General features: G+C 42.7%; 1 protein-coding gene across 1 annotated transcript in view; it reads left to right on the top strand.

Moving 5' to 3' along the window:
• LOC117346297 (vomeronasal type-2 receptor 26-like) overlaps nt 1-20,416 on the top strand; it is a 30,411-nt gene extending 9,995 nt beyond the window's left edge. The window contains exons 3-6 of the mRNA XM_033915697.1: nt 5,130-5,918; nt 11,414-11,632; nt 13,369-13,495; nt 19,431-20,416. Coding sequence (XP_033771588.1) covers nt 5,130-5,918; nt 11,414-11,632; nt 13,369-13,495; nt 19,431-20,335 — 2,040 coding nt within the window. The 3' untranslated portion in view covers nt 20,336-20,416. The remainder of the gene's footprint in view (nt 1-5,129; nt 5,919-11,413; nt 11,633-13,368; nt 13,496-19,430) is intronic.
• The last annotated feature ends 3,182 nt before the right edge of the window (nt 20,417-23,598 follow it).

Genomic DNA, 23,598 nt, shown 5'->3' with positions numbered 1-23,598 from the left:
GATCCAAGAATAATAATAGTTTATACTGTACTAGTCTTTAAGCCCGTTACATTAACGGGTGCTAGAATAGATGTGTCTGTCTGTCTTTCTTTCTGTCTCTCTCTCTCCTTGGCTGCTGTCTGTCTGTCTTTCTGTCTCTCTCTCTCTCCTTGGCTGCAGTCTGTGTGTCTTTCTGTCTGGCTCTCTCTCTCCTTGGCCGCTGTCTGTCTTTTTTTCTCTTTCTCTCCATGGCCGTTGTCTGTGTGTCTTTCTCTTTCTCTCTCTCTCTCTCTCTCTCCTTGGCTGCTGTCTGTGTGTCTTTCTGTCTGTCTCTCTCTCTCCTCGGCCGCTGTCTGTCTGTCTTTCTGTCTCTTTCTCTCCATGGCCGTTGTCTGTGTGTCTTTCTGTCTCTTTCTCTCTCTCTCTCTCCTTGGCTACTGTCTGTGTGTTTTTCTGTCTGTCTCTCTCTCTCCTTGGCCGCTGTCTGTCTGTCTTTCTGTCTCTTTCTCTCCATGGCCGTTTTCTGTGTGTCTTTCTCTTTCTCTCTCTCTCTCTCTCTCTCTCTCTCTCTCTCTCCTTGGCTGCTGTCTGTGTGTTTTTCTGTCTGTCTCTCTCTCTCCTTGGCCGCTGTCTGTCTGTCTTTCTGTCTCTTTCTCTCCATGGCCGTTTTCTGTGTGTCTTTCTCTTTCTCTCTCTCCTTGGCTGCTGTCTGTGTGTCTTTCTGTCTGTCTCTCTCTCTCCTTGGCTGCTGTCTGTCTGTCTTTCTGTCTCTTTCTCTCCATGGCCGTTGTCTGTGTGTCTTTCTGTCTCTTTCTCTCTCTCTCTCCTTGGCTACTGTCTGTGTGTCTTTCTGTCTCTTTTTCTCTCTCATTCCTTGGCCGCTGTCTGTGTGTCTTTCTGTCTTTCTCTCTCTTCTTAGCCGCTGTCTGTGTGTCTGTCTGTCTTTCTGTCTCTTTTTCTCCTTGGCTGCAGTCTGCGTGTCTTTCCGTCTCTTTCTGTCTCTCTCCTTGGCTGCTGTCTGTGTGTCTTTCTGTCTCTTTCTCTCTCTCTCTCTCTCTTTCCTTGGCCACTGTCTGTGTGTCTGTCTGTCTTTCTGTCTCTTTCGCTCTCTCCTTGGCTGCTGTCTATATCTATCTGTCTTTCTGTCTCTTTCCCTCCCTCCCCCCAGCGCCACCAGCCTCCAGCACAAATAAACAAATGCTCATCCTCGACCCGCCCAACGAACAAATTCATAGGTAAGGGGTGTTGGTTCGCTGCTCCTGCGAGCTGCAACTGTGCTCTGTCCCAGAGGGGAGAGTGGAGGCAGAGGAGAAGGCTGTGCGACCAGGGAGCGGCAGTGGTTGTTGCCTTCCCTCCCCTAGCTCCATAGCTCGGTCGCCGCTGCCTTTTTCGCTCCCCGATGTCAGCCCCGAACGTGCGCACGTGCACACGCCGCATCCTTTAACATTCTGCTGGCCACGGAGCTACAGACGCACGGAGCCATGAAAATTAAAGTGCGCATGTGCGCTAAGGGAATTATTATAGCGGATACCGCAAGGCCGTGAAGTTCTATGCGGTTTACAATAATTAAAAATTACAATTAAAAAGAAGTTGAATAGAACTACAAAAATTAAGAAGCCAATAATTAGAGACACTATAATGATCTAAATCAGTGGTCTCAAACTCAAACCCTTTGCAGTGCCATATTTTGGATTTGTAGGTACTTGGAGGGCCGCAGAAAAAAATAGTTAATGTCTTATTAAAGAAGTGACAGTTTTGCATGAGGTAAAACTCTTTATAGTTTATAAATCTTCCCGCTCCCCCCTAAAAGCCTGCATGTTCCTCCCCCTCCTTCTTTGCAGCATCCTCCAGCTTCCCCCTGGCTTCCCGGTCTTAGCTTTAGCTAATTACCGCAGCCTGCAGAGAGGATTGCTGGTGCTATAGCATTCCTTGCAGACTGCCATCAGCCTCCGCAGCATGTTCCCTCTGCTGCGGTCCCGCCCCTTCTCTGACGTCAGGGGCAGGATCACGACAGAGGGAACGTGCTGCTGAGGACAATGGCAGCCTGAAAGGATCGCTACAGCACGGGCAATCCTCTCTGCAGGCTGCGGTAATTATCTGAAGGTAAGAGCAGGAGGCCAGGGAAGAAGCCAGAGGACGCTGCAAAGAGTGGGCAGCACTAGTACAGACAGCACTAGTACAGACCGTGGGCCACAAAAAAGTACCTGGCGGGCTGCATGTGGCCCCTGGGCCGCGAGTTTGAGACCACTGATCTACGGTAAATGGTCCATAATAAAACTTTTGCTAATTAACTGCCTAAATATTTCGTAAATAGATATGTCTCGTAAATTCCCCATAAGTGTCAGTAAGCATAAGCAGTTGTTCTAAATCCTTACCCCATAACACTGCTTGATATGACAAACAAGATTTTGATGATTTTTTTAAGTTTACATCCTCTAACAGGCGGAAAAACAAAATTCAGATGTCAGTTTTGCTTGTGTCTGTTGGTTGCAAAAGAGAAAAGCTCAATTATATATTTGGGAGATAAACCAAACAAAGCCTTAAAGCAGAAGCAAGTGAAACTTAAGGTACTTAAGAAAGATCATCAAAATCAACCTGAAAAGAACGGTTAGAGAACTATGATATGAACCAGTTCAGAGGAGTACCCCCCTATTCCCATCTCTTTTAATTGGGTTAAAGTATGTAAATATACATTAACAATTATAATTGCTAGTGCACTTCCCCCTCTGTATTCGCGGGGGTTAGGGGCAGAGCCGGGCCGCAAATACTAAAAAACCGCCAATAATATTTGGGCCGGATTTGCCCTTAACCCCAGCTTCCCCCAGGTTTTCAGGCAAGAGCGATCTTCCCAGGCTCCTGCCCGTGCAGATCGCTCACAGGAAATGGCTGCCTTGAGCTCCCGTAGTCTCTCAAACCATTTCCTGTGAGCGATCTGCACGGGGCAGGAGCGTGGGAAGATCGCTCCTGCCCCGAAAACCCGCTAGACCACCAGGTAAGGCTTAAGGGGGGGCTTTCAGGGCTTAAAATAGCCCGAAAAAAGAAAAAAGTCTTTTTAGGTTTAAAACATCAAATCCGTAGATACGGAATTCGCAAATACGGAGGGGGAAGTGTAGTCTGTAATTTAGGGAAAGTAATAGGGACTTGTATACTGCCTTTTTGCAGGTTTGCAAACACATTCAAAGCAGTTTACCTATTTCAGTCCTGTTCCTTATTTGTCCCAGTGGGCTCACAATCTATCTAATGTACCTAGGGCAGTGGAAGATTAAGTGAATTTCCCAGGGTCACAAGGAGCAGCACGGGGTTTGAACCTACAACCCGAGGGTGTTGAGGCTGTAGCTCTAACCATTATGCCACACTCTCCTCTAACCATGTAAATTACACTAGAACAGTGGTCTCAAACTCGCGACCTGGGGGGCCACATGCGGCCCACCAGGTACTATTTTGAGGCCCTTGATATTTTTATCATAATCACAAATGTAAAATAAAACAGTTTCTTGATCATGTGTCTCTTTAGCTATAAATTACAATATTATTATTAAGACTTAGGGCTCCTTTTAATAAGGTGCACTAACATTTTTAGCGTGCGCTAACCACGCGCTAAATGAAAAATACTAACGCCAGCTCTATGTAGGTGCCAGCGTTTAGCGCATGTGGTATTATAGCGCGCCTTAGTAAAAGGAGCCCTTAGCCAAAAGGAAAGATTTATAAACTATAAAGAGTTTTACCTCATGCAAAATTGCCATGTCTTTAATAAGACATTAACTATTTTTTCTGAGGCCCTCCAAGTATCTACAAATCTAAAATGTGGCCCTGCAAAGGGTTAGAGTTTGAGACCACTGCACTAGAATGAAGGGAATAGTGATATCCGGAGAGCAAAAGGCATACGATGGAATTCTAGAGTAGGGCCGCAAATATTTATAAATTAAATATGTATAAATACTGATGTATGGGTTGCACATCTGCCTCAGCTAGGTGACTCTTTATAGAACTACCACCAGTATGTGTGGAAATGTACATAGTCAAATCTGTGTACCTACATTTCTACAGATGTACCTTTTGCCTAATCAGGCTTACATTTCAGGATGGATAGAGATGGGTGTGTTTGATAAAAGGTAACTCCTGCCAAACCACATACAGGAGCACATCTCAGCAGGCCCATGTCCTGGATCAGCGCAGGTACGAGCATTAGCCAACCTACTGTATGTAAAACTATCATCCGTCCTTCGCCAGCAATTTTGAGACACAAAATCTGCAGGACAGGAGTGGCGGTGGATTGTTCCAGCTTTAAGAAAAAGTGAATATATGGAAGGTCGGTGGGTTTGAGGGGCTTCAGGAAGGACCCCAGGATGGGGCTCTTATTTTAGAATTTCAGCAGCAGGAGCAGCAAAAGATGGCAAAAGAGGTCACCTGTGAGAAGGTGTGAGTGTGTATGGGGGTGGGGTGGGGGGGGAGGGAGGATACTTTAAGGAAAAGAAGTGACCAGAATATAAAATGAAAATAATGGGGGGAAAAAATAAAACCCATTTTCTGGGCTCCGCCCCTTTTTGCTCTGTCATTTCTACTGGAGAGCTCAAAACATCTCTTCTGCGTACCAGTTGGGTACCGTAACAGAAGTGCGCCAGACAAAAGCGCACTGACAATCCCGCGCAGGACTGATGCGCACCGTCTTAAAATACTTTCTGTTAGCGCTGTGAGGGGGTGTGGGAGGGAACCCCCCAAGTAAACTTACATGTGTTCGCACTTCCGTTGGGGGGCGTTAGGGGGGAATCCCCCCCAACACTGAAAACTGCCGTTTTCCTTAGTTTTGGGGGTATTTAGCAATTTTTATTGTAGTGGGGGGGGTCCCCCCACACCCTCCTGTTCACACCCTCCCCAACAGGAGCGTGAACACTTGTAAGTTTACTGGGAGGGTTAGGGTTTCCCCGCCCCCCACACACCCCCTCACAGTGCTAACAGGAAGATTTTAAAGCGATTGTCGGCGCGCTTTTGTCCAGCGTGCAAATGAAGGGTCACCATCAGTTGGCTTTGTCATCCAAACTCTTCTCCCCTCCGCTCCTTACAGTATAATTATGTTCTAAATATTTATTATGTGAATGAAATATTATCTTATGCCAAAGACAGTGATGAATTCAATCTTTTATTTTCAACAGATCAGTTACACCTCAGGGAATCTTGTCATGAGCGACACTGTTAAGTTTCCTTATTTCTACCGGACTGTCCCCAGTGAGGTGCACCTCTGTGCTGGGATAGTCAGGTTCCTGAAGCATTTCGGCTGGACCTGGGTTGGTATCCTTGCATCCAGCGATGAAAGCAGCATGAGGGCTGTGCAGATCCTGAGAAAAGGGATTGAGGAGAGTGAAGGTTGCATTGAATTCGTAGAAATCATCCATCCGTCCAGTTCACTCATGCTTCAAAATATGACAAATGTTTACCAAACCGTCATCACCTCTTCAACTAAAGTGATTATTTTGTATTGTAACAGAGAATACACAGATTATATAAAATACACCCCCATTTGGACAGTACCTGGAAAGGTCTGGATCATCACGACTGAATGGCTATTTTTCTTCCCCTTAGACTATGCTGAGAGTAAAAAAACCTTAGCTTTCATTGTGGCAAAGAAGAATATTCCACGCTTTCACAGATTTGTCCGTGAGGTGAATCCTGCTGTGTTTCCAAGTGATTCATATACACAGATGTGGTGGAAGGACCTGTGTAATGACCAGTGCCCCGAGAGCATCCAAAGATCTTGCAGCAATAATGAAACATCTGACTACATCATGCACTGTGACATCATAAGCTCTGGGAACAGCTATAATGTATACAATGCTGTGTATGGCCTGGCACACGCACTTCATGATATGATGGCTTCTAGTTCTGGAAATACCACTCTGAGGGGAGCAGAAAGTGAGACCATTTTGAACTTTTTACCATGGAAGGTAATGTCCTTTGATGGAGGAATGTTATTATCAGAAAGAAATGAAGGCATATAATTGCACCATTAGCTAATCTAATCTGGCAATTTGTGCATCACGCAATACCTGTATAGGCTCAAGACGACTTACAGCAAAAAAAAACCAAAAAAAGAGAACTGAAGCCATATTTAAGATGCATAAGAACAGGGAGGGTGAGAGGGAATTATTGGGAGATGGCAAAGGACCTTCAATAGAAATTAAGATAAGAGAAATCTTTATTTTTGTTCAAAATATTTTTATTGATTTCATAGATATAAAATAGAAAGTAGACAACAAAAGGCTTCCGAGAAAGCCGAACAAGAAAAACCAAGTGACAGCTCCTTTCAGTACATCATATCACAATAAGATATATGATCGATATTAAAAAATAGAAGCAACGAATAATAATGATAAAACTAATACTAATACAGTCTTCTGGTCATAGTACATTGCAAGATAGATAAATAGGATGGCAGGACCATGAATTAAGTATAGTATCATAATGTAGTCGAGTATGTAAAGCCATAGAGAATACAAAAGCTTAGTAGAATCTGGTATTATAAATGGAGAGAGGGTCACATTGATTCCTGAGATACATCAGATAAGTAACACCAATGAAAAGTGTGAAAAAGTAAAACAAGTAGATGAGTGATGTTATATCAATAAATGATCTCGTAAGTAATGTTTCAAAGGTCTTGAGTAGAATGGTCTATTAGTATCAACCATATTTTATCATAAGTGGATAGTGACTTAGAGCGTTCTGCCATATGTCTCTCATATTTCCCATGGAGGCATACTGAATTCCACCAATGAGTGAAGCTGAGGTTAGAGAAATCTTTCCAATTTTGTAAAATTAATTGGAGAGCTATAAATAACAAAAGGGTCAAAAGACGATCATGATACAAAGATAAAGGTGAGGACAGTGCCGAGGATCCCAGAAGTAAGACATCCAATGTGAAGGGGTCATTAATAATAAAAAGTTTGGTAATCACATTCCAGATAGAGGACCAAAAAATCTGTAAATGGGGACAATGAAATAACATATGTCATAGGGAGCCTTCGGAGGATTTACAGGTCCAACAGGAGCTATCCGTGGATCTCTTAATTTTGGAAGATAAGAGAAATCTTAACATTTGGCAGGTATTTCTAAGGAAGAGTGAAAAACTAGGTCCAGGATTTTGGACTAGAGATAGAAGAATGCTTTCGTTGAGATGTCGTTTAGCTGCCGAGTAGCGGCTTGGTTAGGAGAAGAGTTCAAGCATCAAAAAGAAGAATTTTTTTCAGTTCACCATTTTTATTGGTTTTATAAAACAAAGGTAATAGCAATACATTAAGAAAAAAAATACAGTCAAGAACAGGTACGTCGGCAGCATCTGTAAACATTCACAAATATTGGCCTCAGACTTTATTAGGCGAATATCACATATCGCTAGCCATAATATTATTTGGGGAAATGGCTATGTCTTCTTTCCTTGCGGAGCATCAAGTTTTTCTACTAAGATAAGATAGTGACCAATTGGAAACAGCCATCTAAAAAGAAGAATTTTTTAGCTTCTTCCGGAATGTGATGTAATTAGCCCGCTCTTTTACTAAGGTGCGCTAACCGATTTTCATGCTAACAAGTCCGTAGACTAACATGCATGCGTTAGAGTTTAGCGATTAGTGCGCGCTAATCTGTTAGCGCACCTTAGTAAAAGATGGCCTAAGTTCTCTTCTGACAGGAAAGCAGAGATTGAAAGATAAAAGTGGAATGAAAGCACATGTAAAAATTATGGGGGATGTCACAGTGTTTTTATTGATTTATTTATACATTACGGTTTGCTTTGCTATTCTACATGACCTTTAATTCCTGTCCCCGAATGACACAAAGGGAAAATAATCACGCACATACAGTATGACTAGTATAGTCTTATAAATAGACAGAGAAAATCTTGCCTTGCTATGGAACCAGAACAACAAAAAAGGCAAGAGAAACGTCCTTTCAACCAACAGTGTAAGCATTACATTACATATTTCTATTCCGCCATTACCTTTCGGTTCAAAGCGGATTACAAAAAGAGTTATGGAAGAAGGGTTACAACGTTAGATCAGAGAAGGTTTCCAAGAGAGGGAAAAGTAGGATCTGGGGTTAGGGAGGGGATGGTAAGAGGGGGGTTAAGCTTTATCATGGTATTAAGCTTTATTAAGGGATTTCTTGAAGAGTATAGTTTTTATTTCCTTTCTGAACATCTTGTAGTCTGGGGTTGTTGTCAATAGGTTGGAGACTTGGTTGTCTATCTTCGCTGCCTGAGTGGCCAGTAGTCCGTTGTATAGTTTTTTCCGTTTTACTTCTTTGATTGGGGGGTAAGTGAATGGGGGGGGGAGGTGTTTTTCTATGCCTGGTAGAGGTGGTTTGGATGAGGCGGTCGTTTAGGTAGGTTGGGCTGTCTCCATTTATAGTTTTAAATAGTATACAGTAGAATTTAAATTGTATTCTTTCCTGGATTGGAAGCCAGTGAGAATTGATGAATGCCTCAGTAATGTGATCATGTTTTTTCAATGAATAGACGAGTCTCAGAGCTGTATTCTGAATTGTCTGTAGTTGTTTAATCATTATTGCAGGGCAGGGGAGGTAGAGGATGTTGCAACAGTCTAGGATACTTAGGATTAGAGATTGTACTAGGAGCTGAAATTGTGTTTTTTCGAAGAATTTTCGGACTTGTCTAAGGTTTCTCATAACTGCGAAAGATTTCTGTATTGTTTTGTTAATTTGTGGTTGCATGGTGCAGCCTCTGTCAATAGTCATACCTAGAAGTTTTAGGGTGGTTTGCAAAGGGTAGTTGATAGAGTTGATTTCTAAGTTGGTTATGGTTGGGATTTTGTTATTTTCTAGGAGCATGTATATATAACTTCCTCAAGGGACACTAAAAACATATAAATCATATTCAAACCAATCAATACCTAGAAGACCGATTGGGCGGTTTATAAAATTCTTAAATAAACTTGAAACTTGACACTTGAAACATAGAAATGTCACATTTGGAACATATGTAAAATGTAACATATAAAATGATACCAAGGAATGATAAAAATTACATAATGTAAAAATAACCCAAAATAAAAGCTGATAACATACCATAAAATCTCTAAACAAATGAATTACATTATGATCTAAAAACTACCAAAGTAAGGGCTGATAACATAATATCAAATCTCCGGAAGAATAAATTACAGTAATGAAAAAACAAATGATAAAAACTGCCCAACATGAAAACTAATAGCACAAGATGAAATATACCTGTATAGCCAGACATCGAGAGCAATTTGCATCTTATACCAACCAAGTGGCAAAATTATTGTGAAAAAATGGGAATGTTTTAAAACTGTCTTAGAAATGCTGATAGAGTAAGAAAGTGGTTAAAGGGAACAACAGATGCATGGTGAACAGACTAGAGACCATGAAAAGAAGAAACAAACAGGCAGAAGGGAAGCCTACTCCCTCCTGCTTACATGGCTGCGTGCTGTGAATGATGGGCCTTCTCCCTCCCAATGCATCTTGGGATGCAGTGGGAGGGGCCCAAGAATATGATTAGCTCAAAATCACCAATCAGAGCTGTAAACCATATTTTATGTGTTTTGTTTTAATTATTTTGTTGTTACCCGCATAGATGTTGGATATGCGGGTTATAAATGTTTTAAATAAATAAATAATAAATAAAATTAGGACGTTCAAGTGCTGACTTAGGAAGGTTTTTGGACGTTTTTAAATTTTGATTATGCGGATGGGCAGACTGTATGGGCAGATGGGTAGACTGGGCCATTTAGCCTTTATTTGCCTTTATGTTTCTATAACCAGTTATGCCCCCTACAATTACTCACAAAATCTTGTTGTTTTGCCAATTAACTCACAACAAAGAACATAAGAATTGCCGCTGGTCCTTTGTGCCCAGCAGTTTGCTCATATGGCTGCCCTTAGGTCAAAGACCAGTGCCCTAACTGAGACTAGCCTTACCTGCGTACGTTCTGGTTCAGCAGGAACTTGAAGGTAACCTTATCAAGCTTCTCTAGTCAATACAATGAGATCATATATGACACTATTAATCACTGTTTAATGATATTAGTTTTGAATTATGTCCATGAAAGGTTTGTTCAATTCCTAGACTTTTAAGAGAAATTAGCCCTCAATATTTAGCACACAAATAGGATGCCATTGTACAGATCCATGGTGAGACCTCATTTGGAGTATTGTGTTCAATTCTGGAGACCACACTACCGGAAAGATGTGCTGAGAATTGAGTCGGTCCAGTGAATGGCCACCAGGATGGTCTTGGGGCTCAAGGATTTCACGCATGAGGAACGGCTAAATAAATTGCAGCTGTACTCACTTGAGGAACGAAGAGAGAGGGGAGACATGATTGAGACGTTTAAGTATATCACGAGCCGTATCGAGGCAGAAGATGATGTCTTCTGTCTTATAGGACCCTCGAACACCAGAGGGCATCTGCTGAAAATCAGAGGAGGGAAGTTTCATGGTGATTCCAGAAAGTACTTCTTCACCGAAAGAGTGGTCGATCATTGGAACGAACTCCCACTGCAGGTGATTGAGGCCAACAGCGTGTCAGACTTTAAAAGAAAATGGGATATTCAGTGGGATCTCTAGGGGAATAAAGTCAGGGGGGTGGGTCAGACTTGATGGGCTATAGCCCTTTTCTGCCGTCATTTTCTATGTTTCTATTTAAAAAAAGGGATGGTTAACAACACTAAGAATGTTATAATGCCCCTGTATCGCTTCATGGTGCGACTTCATCTGGAGTATTGAGTTCGATTCTGGTCTCCTTATCTCAAGAAAGATATAGTGGTGCTAGAAAAGGTTCAAAGAAGAGCGACCAAGATGGTAAAGGGGATGGAACTCCTCTCATATGAAGAAAGACTAAAACGGTTAGGGCTCTTCAGCTTGGAAAAGAGACGGCTGAGGGGAGATATGATTGAAGTCTACAAAATCCTGAGTGGAGTAGAAAGGGTACAGGTGGATCGATTTTTCACTCCGTCAAAAATTACAAAAACTAGAGGACACTTGATGAAGTTACAGGGAAATACTTTTAAAACCAATAGGAGGAAATTTTTTTTTCATTCATAGAATAGTTAAGATCTGGAACGTGGTAAGAGTGGATAGCGTAGCTGATTTTAAGAAGGGTTTAGACAAATTCCTGAAAGAAAAGTCCATAGTCTGTTATTGAGAAAGACAGGGGGAAAGCCACTGCTTGCCCTGTATCGGTAGCATGGAATATTGCTACACCTTGGGTTTTGGCCAGGAACTAGTGACCTAGATTGGCCACCGTGAGAACGGGCTACTGGGCTTGATGGACCATTGGTCTGACCGAGTAAAGCTATTCTTATGTTCTTATTCCTACAAGCAGGACCAGACTTTACTGTATGCTTGATGTTAGGCCTCTATCCCTGCAGTTAGTTTCAGTAATAAAAATGTTTCATTTTTCCATTAGCTTCATCATTATCTGAAACACCTTCACTTTCAGAACATTCTGGGTGAGGACATCTTTTTTGATGAGAACGGCGATCTCACCATTGGATATGATATTATAAGCATGATCAATGGGACACGGAGTAATGAAATTGTTGGACATTATAACCGTTATGCTCCACCTGGGAAGGACTTTACCATCAATGAGAAAGCAAATGCGTGGAAGGATTTGTTCAGCCAGGTCGGGCATAATATAGAAACCACGGAACCATACACATATCATACATCTAATATAATAAAAGGCTAAGCCGCACATGCGCACTCCCATCGCGTGTTCCGTTTTCCGTGCGCTGTAGGGCACCTCAGATAGGAGTGCGCATGCGCGCGAAACACTCTCTCTCCTCCCCCGAGGCGGATGTCGGACACGGCAGCTGTCGGCCGTGCTGTTCTTCGGTCTGCCCCGCTCCTGCGAAGAGGCGCCGCCTCCGCGTCTTTCAACTAAGGTAAGGAGCTGGGCAGACCGATCCAGGAGAGCTTTTAAAATCTTCAGACGCGAGCGGCGGCTTGCCGCACGTGCCCTGACCTCCAAACCCCCCTGCCGCCATCTATTTTTCCCCCTCTTCCCTCTCGCCTACTAACACTGTTAACCACTGGCCTCACTATCTTCTCTCCACTGCAGCCCGCCCTTCTCTCCACTGCATCTTCTCTCCTGTTTCCGCTAGGGTTGGCCGCAGTGTAGAGAAGACACCGAGGCCAGCAACAGCGTGGTGCAGCGCTTTTCTTTGAGGCAAGTAGAGCGTATGCACAGGGGGAGCAGATGGACAGGGGGAGCAGATGCACAGGGGGAGCTGATGGACGGGGGAAGGGAACAAGGGGAGCAGGCAAGGGGTGGGTGCACAGGGAAAAGGGGGAATGTTGCTGCTCAGGAAAGGAGAGAATGCTGCTTCTGTACAGGGAAGTGTGGGGGAATGCTGCTGTACTGGGAAGGGGGAATGCTGTTACACAGGGAAGGGGAAAATGCTGTTGCTGCTACACAGAGAAGGAGGGGAATGATGCTGTTGCAGCACAGGGAAGTGGGGGAGGGGGGGAAGGGAAAGGGGGCCAGGGAGCAATCTTGGTTTGCTTTGGGGGGAAGACAAAAGAGGGCCAGGCAGGCAGCGCACGAGAATGAAAGACACCAGGCAGGGAGAGAGACAGAAAGAAATATACACAGACAGACAAAGGGGGCCAGGGAGAGAGACAGACAGAAAGAAAGACAGACAGACAGTGGGAGGGAGAGAGACAAAGAAAGGAAGAAAGAGACAGGGGCAGAGAGAGACATAGAAAGAAAGAAAGACAGATAGACATATTCTAGCACCCGTTAATGTAACAGGCTTAATGACTATTTGTATTTGTCAAGCCATGTCGTCCTACAGTACTTTTCGGAAATTGATCAAGACGACACTGTATGAAAAATTCATTTCCAAGTGTGGTTGCGTCATTATGAACTATTATTCTAACTAAAAGTTTTTACAGTATTTTCTTAAAGAATATATGTACTTATAAGAAATATTTTGTACCTTCCTACTATCTTATATTTTACTGATTATCCAGTCTTCTTTGATGTAAACCGCCTAGAAATCAGTCGGTTATGGTGGTATAGAAAAATAAAGTTATGTTATGTTATTTCATCATACTGTTTAATCAAACTATTAATTATAAGGGTGACCAGCAAAGGAACATTGCTCAAGACATTCCCCAATCAACCTAAATGACCCATTCTAGGTCAAACTTGTTTCATATTTTATCTATATCCCCGATATAAATAATGCTAATACCTTACCTTTATATTCTACTGAATAGCCTGTTAATGTGATGAGAAAACTTACACGGATAGAGCCAGCTCACGTTTACAAAAAGAAAATGTAACATTACATTAAAAAAGTCATAACCCACTGTTATCTCAACTTTCTCAGTTTTTTTTACCTCAATCTTCAGGCACCTCCACAGTCTGGATGTAACCCAAATTGCCGTCCTGGGTTCAGGAAATTAACCAAGGAAGGAAAGCCCATCTGCTGTTATGACTGTATACCCTGTTCAGAAGGAGAAATCTCCAACCAAACTGGTAAGTGATATAACATTTGAAGAGAAGAACAATGTATATATAATAGAAACAGATGTTAATTTGGGTAATGCACTATCTGTGTAATATTTACTTAGTAATTCACTACTTCAAAACAACAATGGTTGAGAACCTCTTTGAATGTGACACACAACTAGAAAATTATAGGTTCCACATGCAATTGACTTTGATTTTTTCAAAGGGAAAGACCTCAGAAGCCTGCACCATACACAGAATAATCAATTCCAGCAATGGTATCTTCAGCAGGACAGGTTCTCTATCATAGGTCATAAAACCCTCTCACGTAACCGATTACCACAAAATATTCAATGGTGTATTAAACACCTCCACAATGCAATCGGTGAAAATTGAAAATATAATGCACTTATCTGTTTTGACGATAAGAGCCCGACGGGACCCGTTTCGCCAGATTATTGGCTTCGTCGGGGGATTTTTTAACAGTGCATTCAGTATGAAAAACACTTGACCGGCGCCATTTTTTGAAGTGTTTTTCATACTGAATGCACTGTTAAAAAATCCCCCGACGAAGCCAATAATCTGGCGAAACGGGTCCCGTCGGGCTCTTATCGTCAAAACAGATAAGTGCATTATATTTTCAATTTTCACCGATTGCATTGTGGAGGTGTTTAATACACCATTGAATATTTTGTGGTAATCGGTTACGTGAGAGGGTTTTATGACCTATGATAGAGAACCTGTCCTGCTGAAGATACCATTGCTGGAATTGATTATTCTGTGTATGGTGCAGGCTTCTGAGGTCTTTCCCTTTGAAAAAATCAAAGTCAATTGCATGTGGAACCTATAATTTTCTAGTAATATTTACTTAGAGCATTTAAAAAAGAACTAGAATTTTATGCAGCCAATGCAGCAATTTTAGTTACAATTTAGTGACCTTTAAACAAGAGAAATGTGCCACAAGATAAAATATTGTTAGAGAAGCTGAATGATTACTTTACGTTGGATTAAAAGTAACTCACTATGATGAAGGTCCAGAGGTTTGTTTACAGAGGATAGCTGGGGGAGGTGGTTTCCTTGTTGGAAGGAAAGTTTTTCAGTCACAGATTAGCTGGGAGCGCATGGCAGCGGCGATCGAAAGAGAGGGAGCTTAGGTAAATCTCTCCTTTTTATGGACTATAGAGGCTTGAAGTCAGGTACAATCGCCAAGTCAGGAATATTGTCCAATCATAAGTCAGGAATTCAATTCAAACTTGTATGTGTTCTGGTTGAATGAGGTCAAATGGTTTGGCTGGTCATTTGATTACTAGCAGGGCAGAGCCTTGATTGGATTTTAATGGGGGTACTTGTCTCGAAATGTCTAGTGGCTTTTGACTTGTCCCAACCTCTGATTGCTAAGTATTGCTCATGAAGACTGGGGGTAGTTAACACTTCTGCTCCAACCTCTCTTTAGCTTGGAGAATAGCGTTCAGTTTAACGCTGCTATACTCTTCACCCTCAATATTCATGGGATTAGGGGCAGAGCCGGCCCGCGAATATCGAAAAATGTGAATAACTTTTAGGGCCATCTCTGACCCACACCTGCCTCCTGGACCTCTATAAAGCTTACCTGGTGGTCTACGGGTGAAGTGGGGCAGCGAAAAACAGTGTACTTTCCCTTCCCTCACAAGGATGCCTATTGGCTGGCTTAGCGGCGTTTTGGCGGGACAGTGGCAGAAACCCTCCTCGTCATTGGCTGTGCCCACCTAGTGCCGCAGAGTGGCACAGACCAAGGCAGCTGCTGATTGGCTGGGGCACTGGCACTCAGAAGTCTGGCTGGGAGCATGAGACTAGCAGGTGGGCGGGTGCTGTGGCTGTCTGGGGGGCTTTGTGGGAGGTGAGGCGTGAGGCCGTTAGAGTGATGAAGGCCTGGGGGCACTGTGACTGGATGTTGTGACGGTCCTGGGAGAGGTTAGGCCATTAGAGTGGGGTTTCATGGTTTTGTACATTTTATGAGGCGTTCAGGAGGCGGGGGTGGGTCCGGGTTTAGAAACTCACAAATAACCAAATTCGCGAGTCTTAAACCCACAAATCGGGAGGGAGAAGTGTACCTTCCTTTGTTACAGGATTTCAGACAGATGGCTAGAGTTTTCAGAGGTTAGAACTCCACTTTAATTCAGGCAATATTTTTAAAATTGTCAGCAAAAAATAATCATATCATGCTACATCGATAACATTATAATGAACCATGCCCTTTGGCAATGGTTCTCTGTGGATTTATGTGGTCCTTTTTTAGTTTTTCAGTTTTTAATCAGTTGATTTTTTAACAGTTTCTATTTCTTTTATGAACACAATTAAAATTAGGATAAAAATTTTTTTGTTGTTGATTTGTAAATGTATTTTATATGCTTTATTTTAGTGAACGAAATGTTGTTTATAGATATATATATATATTTGGATTATATATTTGTAGTAGACTCCCGAAGAAGACATATTATTGTGTTGAAACACTGGCAGTGTTGAGTCAACATGTCAGAACTGACTTAGAGTCTATTTGCCAATAAATCGATATTTATTCAGGATTGGGTTCCTATGGTGAGGTTATCTTTCAATCCCTACTTATTGTGTGATCACTGTCTCAGTCATGGGGATTTTTATTGTTTTTATATTTGACTTATAAATACGAGTAAATCACCAATATCCAGATAAATTTAGTACTCGCATAGATATCTCTTATACAATTTATCGATCCGATATTTAGAGCTAGGTAGAAGAGACTCCTATAAGACTAAATAGCACTGACTGAATCATACCAGGATTTTCAGCAGACCATAACTGGAGAATTCCGTTCAAAATCTGTGAATACTTGCACTATCCTTTTACTGCTGGGTTGACCCATCCGTGGAGATGGGTAGAGCCTGGAGTTACCTTTGTACAATATTCAGCAGTGGTGCTTGGATAACCTTCCCTTTAACTAAGGAAAGGAGAAAGACTCTCCTATGTTAAGTAGGAAGGTGTCCAGATATCACCATTGAATATTGACAGTTACTAAGCTACCATACTGAGTTAGACCAAAGTTCCATTTAACTTGGTATCTTCTTACCAACAGTTACCAATCCAATTCATAAGTACATTGCAGAATCTCAAAGAAAAAGATTAACTCCTTCCTCTTTACCTCCTAGGATAAGCAGTGGCTTTCCCCAGGTCTATATTAATAATGGTTTATGGACGTTTCCTCCAGAAATTTGTCCAAACCAAACATTTTCAAAACCCAGCTACCTGTACAACCTGCATTGAGTAAAAAATATTTTTCCTATTTTATTTAAAAACACTGCTTACTATTTTTTATCTCATGTTCCCTAGTCTTTGTGCTTTTTGAAAGAGTAAACAACCATTTTAAAATGCTTACCTGTTCCTATCCACTCATTATTTCACAGACCTCTGTCATATCTCCATTCTGCAGTTACTTCTCGAAGCTGAAGAGCCCTAACCTCTTTAGCCTTTCTTGATATGAGATTCAGTCTATCCTCCTAAGCATTTATGGGGGAATTCATCAAAGGGCGTTAAACATGTTACCTTGTGTTAACCACTAACAATGCCCTTTGATGAATTCCCCCCTCCCAAGTTACCCTTCTTTGTATCTTTTCTAATAAACCTCCATAGACTTCAGCTAATTCAAAACGCCGCTGCCAAGCTTATTTTCGCAAAGGGCAAGTTTGATCACGTTTCCCCACTCCTCTCCAAGCTTCACTGGCTCCCAGTATACTCCAGAGTCCTCTATAAATGTGCCTGCTTAGCCTTCAAGATTCTACATGGCGTCCTTCCTCCCGTTATCCCACTCTTTTGGAATTCATCAAACCCACTCTCTTCTAGACCCTCCCAAAAACTGAAACTATCTTTCCCGTCTATAAAAGGTATATCCCGCGCAGGAAAACTTGGAACATCCCTCCCCTTTAGAACCACTAAACTCTGGAACAACCTCTCATCCCCGCTCAGAAATTCTAGCTCCTTCCAAGCCTTCCGTAAACGCTTGAAAACTTGGCTTTTCTCAAAAATCTAATCTCCTCCCGTTCTCTAGTACCCTGCCCCTCTCTATCCTCTCTGTCCCTCTCCTATACCCCTTCTTTGTCATTCCTTTCCTCTTATCCTCTGTAAACCGTGCCGAGCTCTGCGCTTGCGGAGATGGTGCGGTATACAAACCTAATGGTTTAGTTTAGTTTAGTTTAGTTTAATAAGGCTATCTTATTTTGAAATGCATCAAGGTGTGGGGTGGAAGCAATTTGCTTGGCTGTGTTTTTAAAACTGAGTGCCATTTTGTTTTGAAAACTAATCGGCATGGATATATTCTAGTGAGACTGAGTAGAAGTGCTCAGTAGATCTGCAGACTCCTATGGAAGGCCATGTAGCTAAAACATAGGCCTGTGTCGAGTCTTACAATTCAATAAAGCTTTGTGAATTCAGAATAAGAGGCCATTTTTTTTTTATTTTTCCAAGGTTCTATCATGTTATCAACTTCACTGTGGTTTCAGCCTGAAAAAACTTTGTTCCATAGCATTTGATTTTTGAAAAGGCACCTATCATTAGGCACCTAAAAGATTCCTAGTAGGATCCTAGTCCATAAAAGAAGATAAGTACTCATGTATGTCCTGCAGCAGATTCTATTTGTGAGATAATGCTGTTCACTATGCTGAGACTATCCCCCTGTTTTACTAAGGTACACTAACCGATTAGCGAGTGCTAATCAAATTAGTGCACGCTAAACGGTTAGCGCACCTTAGTAATAGAGGGCCTATATCTTGTACTTTACTTGTATTTCAAACCCAGAGCTTTGGAATGATCTGCCAAGCTATATTCGTTTCAGTTCTTCACTGCAGCAGTTCAAGAAAGCCTTGTTTTTTCCAAGGTTTCTTCAGTGAATGATCAGTGTTTGGTATGTGATTTGACCACTGTATTGTATGAATGGTGTTATTGATTTTTATTATGCATTTATGTCTTATATATGACTAGTCTTATAGCCCGTTACATTAACAGGTGCTAGAATATATGTGTGTGTGTGTCTGTCTTTATTTCTTTCTCTCTCTCTCTCTCTCTCTCTCTCCTTCTTCTCCTCTCCTTCTGTATTTCTGTCTTTCTTTCTCCTCGGCTGTCCACCCATTCTTCCTTCCTTTTACCTTCCCTTTGTCCACCACCACCCCTTCACTGCTCCCCTTATCCAGCAGCAGCCCTTCTCCCTTTTTTAAATCTCTTCCCTGTCCAGCAGCACCTCTTTCCTGTCCCCCTGTCCAGCAGTAGGCCTCCTTTCCTTTTTCTCCCTTTTCCTGTCTCCCCCCCGTCTCTTCCCCTGTCCATCAGCACCTTTTTCCTGCTCCCCTGTCCAGCAGTAGGCCTCCTTTCCTTTTTCTTCCCCCCTAGCACCTCTTTCCTGCTCCTCCGTCCAGCAGTAGGCCTCACTTCCTTTTTCTTCCCCCCTAGTGCCTCTTTCCTGCTCCCCGTCCAGCAGTAGGCCTCCCTTCCTTTTTCTACCCCCGTCTCTTCCCTTGTCCAGCAGCACCCCTTACCTCGCGTCTGCCCTCCGCCGACAGCCACCTCAAGCTGCCGCAGCCTGCAGCCGCTGACAGCCGCGGAGGCCTGCAGGTGCTGACAGCCGCCGCGGTTTTCAGGTGCTGACAGCCACCACGGTCTGCAGATGCTAACAGCTGCCGAGGCCTGCAGCCACCGACAGCCGCGGCGGCAGACAGCCTCCGCGCCACCCGAAGCCGAAATCCGCCTTAGGAGAGAGAGATGCGTGGAAGCGCGCATGCGCACTCCTACCTGCGGGGACCTACAGCGCACAGAAAATGGGAGCACGCAGGTAAGAGTGCGCAAGCACGGCTTAGACTTTTATTATATTAGATGTTATGTATGTTTTATTGTAAGCCACTTTGGTTAATGCAGTATATAAATGTGGTAAATAAAATAATAAGACCATATGTTTCATCCTCAGATATGGATACTTGTATAACATGTCCAGAGGACCAATGGCCGAATCAGAAGAGAGATACCTGCAACCCCAAAGAAATAATCTTCTTATCCTATAAAGAGCCTTTGGGCCTAACTTTAACTTTTATCATAATTTTCTTCTTTCTCATCACTGCTGTCATTCTGGGAATCTTTATTAACTACCGAGACACTCCTATAGTGAGAGCCAACAACCGGGACCTCAGTTATATTCTCCTCATCTCACTCATGCTCTGCTTCCTCTGCTCATTGGTGTTCATTGGCCGTCCTGAAAAGGTGACTTGTATTCTCCGACAGATGGTCTTTGGGATCACTTTTTCCATTTCACTCTCCTCTGTATTGGCAAAAACCATCACTGTGGTCATGGCCTTCCAAGCCACCAAACCAGGAAGCAAGCTCCGGAAATGGATGGGTTCCAAGGTCTCAAACTCTATAGTTATTTCCTGTTCCCTTCTGCAGGCTCTTTTCTGTCTCATTTGGTTGTTAATTGCTCCCCCATTCCCATATTTTAATACGAGATCAGAAACTGGAACCATACTAACTGAATGTAATGAAGGGTCAATAGTTGCATTTTACTGTGTTCTGGGATACCTGGGATTTTTGGCTGGTATCAGCTTCATCGTGGCTTTGCTAGCAAGAAACCTACCAGACTGTTTCAACGAGGCCAAGTATATCACCTTCAGCATGCTGGTCTTTTGCAGTGTTTGGATCTCTTTCATCCCAACGTACCTGAGCGCCAGAGGCAAGTACACAGTGGCAGTGGAGATATTTGCTATCCTGGCCTCCAGTGCTGGACTCCTGGGCTGTATCTTCTTCCCTAAATGCTATATTATTCTGCTGAGGCCCGAGAGGAACAACAGAAAATATCTGACTAAAACCCGAAATGATTAAAATTTGTGCAAATGAAAATTCATTTATATTTTTATCAAGTCAAAATAGAATGATCTGTATTTGACAGAAACTGCATCACTGGTTGAGGTCATCATAAATTTCAGATTCTTTTTTTTATTATTATTATAGCTGAAATAAGATTTTATGCATGATTTGAACATAAAATTTAAGTAAATAGAAAGGTCAATTACACGTTTGTTAGTGATACTTTATTATTTGACTAGCTGATGCCCCGGCGTTGCACGGGTATTTAATTATAGCAATAACACTGTAAATGGATTCAAATAAAGATATTTTATAGTGGTGAATGAAATTATTTTTTTACAGCTTTATAAAAAGTACAATATTCAAATTATAATGTGAAATATTTGACAAAATGAATACAATACAACAAACACAAAACTTGATTATAAACAACATTTTTAGTTTCACCTCCAGGAGCAAGAACATATAAATTCTTGGGTGAAGAGACCCCCCAGAACATATCACCCCAGGTAGTGAGGGATCTGCATACCAAGTTTCGTTCAAATCGGTCAAGCCGTTTTTGAAGTACTGTGAGAATGGCAGCTTTTTATTTTTTTTCCATTGACATGAATGGGTGAAATCTGATGTTCTGTTTGTAGCTCCGCCCACGTGTGCAGGTGGGCCGAGAGACCCCCAGAACATATCACCCCAGGTAGTTGGAATTACTGTGAGAATGGCAGCTTTTTACATTTTTTCCCTTGACATGAATGGGTGAAATCAGATTTTCTGTTTGTAGCTCCAGCCACGTGTGCAGGTGGGCCGCGAGACCCACAGACCATATCACCCCAGGTAGTGAGGGATCTGCATACCAAGTTTCGTTCAAATCGGTCAAGCCGTTTGTGAATTACTGTGAGAATGGCAGTTTTTTACATTTTTTCCATTGACATGAATGGGTGAAATCTGATTTTCTGTTTGTAGCTCCGCCCATGTGTGCAGGTGGGCCGCGAGACCCCCAGAACATTTCACCCCAGGTAGTGAGGGATCAGCATACCAAGTTTAGTTCAAATCGGTCCTACAGCTTTTTACATTTTTCCCATTGACTTGAATGGGTGAAATCTGAAGTTATGTTTGTAGCTCTGCCCACGTGTGCAGTTGGGCCGCGAGACCCCCAGAACATATCATCCTGGGTAGTGAGGGATCCACATACCAAGTTTCGTTCAAATCGGGCAAGCCGCTTTTGCGTTGGCAGCTGTTTTACATTTTTTCCATTGACATGAATGGGTGAAATCTGATTTTCTGTTTGTAGCTCCGCCCACATGTGCAGGTGGGCCGTGAGACCCCCAGAACATATCACCCCAGGTAGTGAGGGATCGGCATACCAAGTTTCGTTCAAATCGGTCAAGCCGTTTTTGCGTGATCGCGGCACATACATACATACACACATACATACCTCCGATTTTATATATATAGATTAACTTTATACATGTGAGTAAATTTTCAGTGCCTTCCTCCATTCGTCAAATTATTGGGAAAACAGTAGCAGCACTTGGAGGCTACTTAAGCTTATTAATTTTGAGAATTACTCCATAGTAAGTGGATAACTTCACTTGGAGGCTACTGACTGTATGAAGCTGGATTAGCTGTTAGCATAAAAATTAACATATGGCAACAGTTATGTGGTACCTTAGTACCATGTTTTCCCGAAAATAAGACAGCACCTTTTTGGGGCCCAAAAAAGGCACTAGGTCTTATTTTCGGGGTATGCACATGACCATCTCTCCCTTCCTTTAAGAATAGATGGGATATCCACGTAGGATCCCTACGAGGGTCGAGCTAAGGAACTAAGTCATCAGCACTCAGACTTAATGGGGTGGGTCAGTAGAGTGGGCAGACTTGATGGGCTGTGGCCCTTTTCTGCCGTCACCTTTCTATGTTTCTATGTTTCCTCTCCTTCACCCCAATTCTTCCTCTTTCCTTTCTCTCCCCCACATATGCAGCATCTTTCCTCCCTTCCCTCCCTCCTATCCCCCTGTGCAGTAGAAGTTTTCCCAGCTTCTATCCTTCCCTCCCTCCCATCCCTTGTGCAGCAGAACCTTTGAGCACCCTCATGCAGCCGAACCCCTGCTGACCCTCCGTCCTTCCCTCCCTGCCGACCACAAGTGAGCCCTACCTTCATCTGAAGCAGCGCTGGTCCGGTAGCACTCTAAACAGGTTGCCGGGCCTTGTCTATTGGGGATTTCACTCTGCCACGTTACTGATAATGTCATCAGTAACGCGGCAGAGTGAAATCCCCAATGGACAAGGCCAAGCAGCCTGTTTAGAGTGCTGCCGGACCGACACTGCATCAGATGAAGGTAGGGTTCACTTGCATTCGGTGGGGAGAGAAAGAGGGTCAGCAGGGGGGGTTGCGGTGGGGGGAGGGGGCGGTGGGTTGAACAGTTGCTGACGAATCCTGGGACTAGGGCTTATTTTGGGGGTAGGGCTTATTTTCGGGGAAACATGGTAGCTACTGAACATTATTTTTTCACAATTACCCCATAGTAAGTGACTAATCTCACTACAATTTATTAAATAGTCCTGTTTGAATAAATACTTTGGTGTCAGCTGGGTTTTACTTGCTTACATAGGCCATTAAAAGTCAGTAAAGGACAGGGGTTGTGTGCATAAAAAAGATACGACAGTCAGATGGCAATTTGGAAAGGAAAGGAGTGAAGTAGCCAAGTGGTTAAAGCAGGGAAATCCAGTTCAAATCCCATGGCTTCTTCTTGGGATCATTGTCTCAAAAACAAACTTTAGGGGCAATTCTGTAAATGAGGTCCTCAGGCTAGGAACCCAATACCTTGGCACAAAGATTGCATTACAGAATACCAGCATAAAGCTGGCACACAATTTCAAGTTGGTACATCAAGTGATGTGTGTAATTTATGATATTTTATAAACTACGATGTTCATAATCGAAATGGAAATACATCTAAAAACCTGCCTAAATCGGTACTTGGTTGTCCAAGTGGCAATAATCGAAACGGGTTTTAGACAAATCTAAAAGCATCTTAGGCCTTTTCACTTCCGCTGTGTGCCCTGAGTGAAAAGTGGCGTTTTTTTGAGGAGTGGTTAGGATGGGAGGAAGGCAGGATTTGGGCTGACCTAGACTTAGAAATCCTACAGCGATAATCGAAAGTTTAACGAGACTGCCTAGACTTAGGCAATCTAAAAACAGGTCTAAGTGCCCAGAAGGTATCCAAAGTGACCAGATAACAACTGCAGGGACAAAGTACAGACCCACACATACTCCCCCAATG

Source organism: Geotrypetes seraphini, chromosome 12 (genome assembly GCF_902459505.1).
Source record: "Geotrypetes seraphini chromosome 12, aGeoSer1.1, whole genome shotgun sequence".
In the NCBI taxonomy this organism is placed as follows: domain Eukaryota; kingdom Metazoa; phylum Chordata; class Amphibia; order Gymnophiona; family Dermophiidae; genus Geotrypetes; species Geotrypetes seraphini.
Note: the sequence above shows the minus strand (reverse complement) of the source record. Positions and strands in the feature narration are given on the sequence as shown.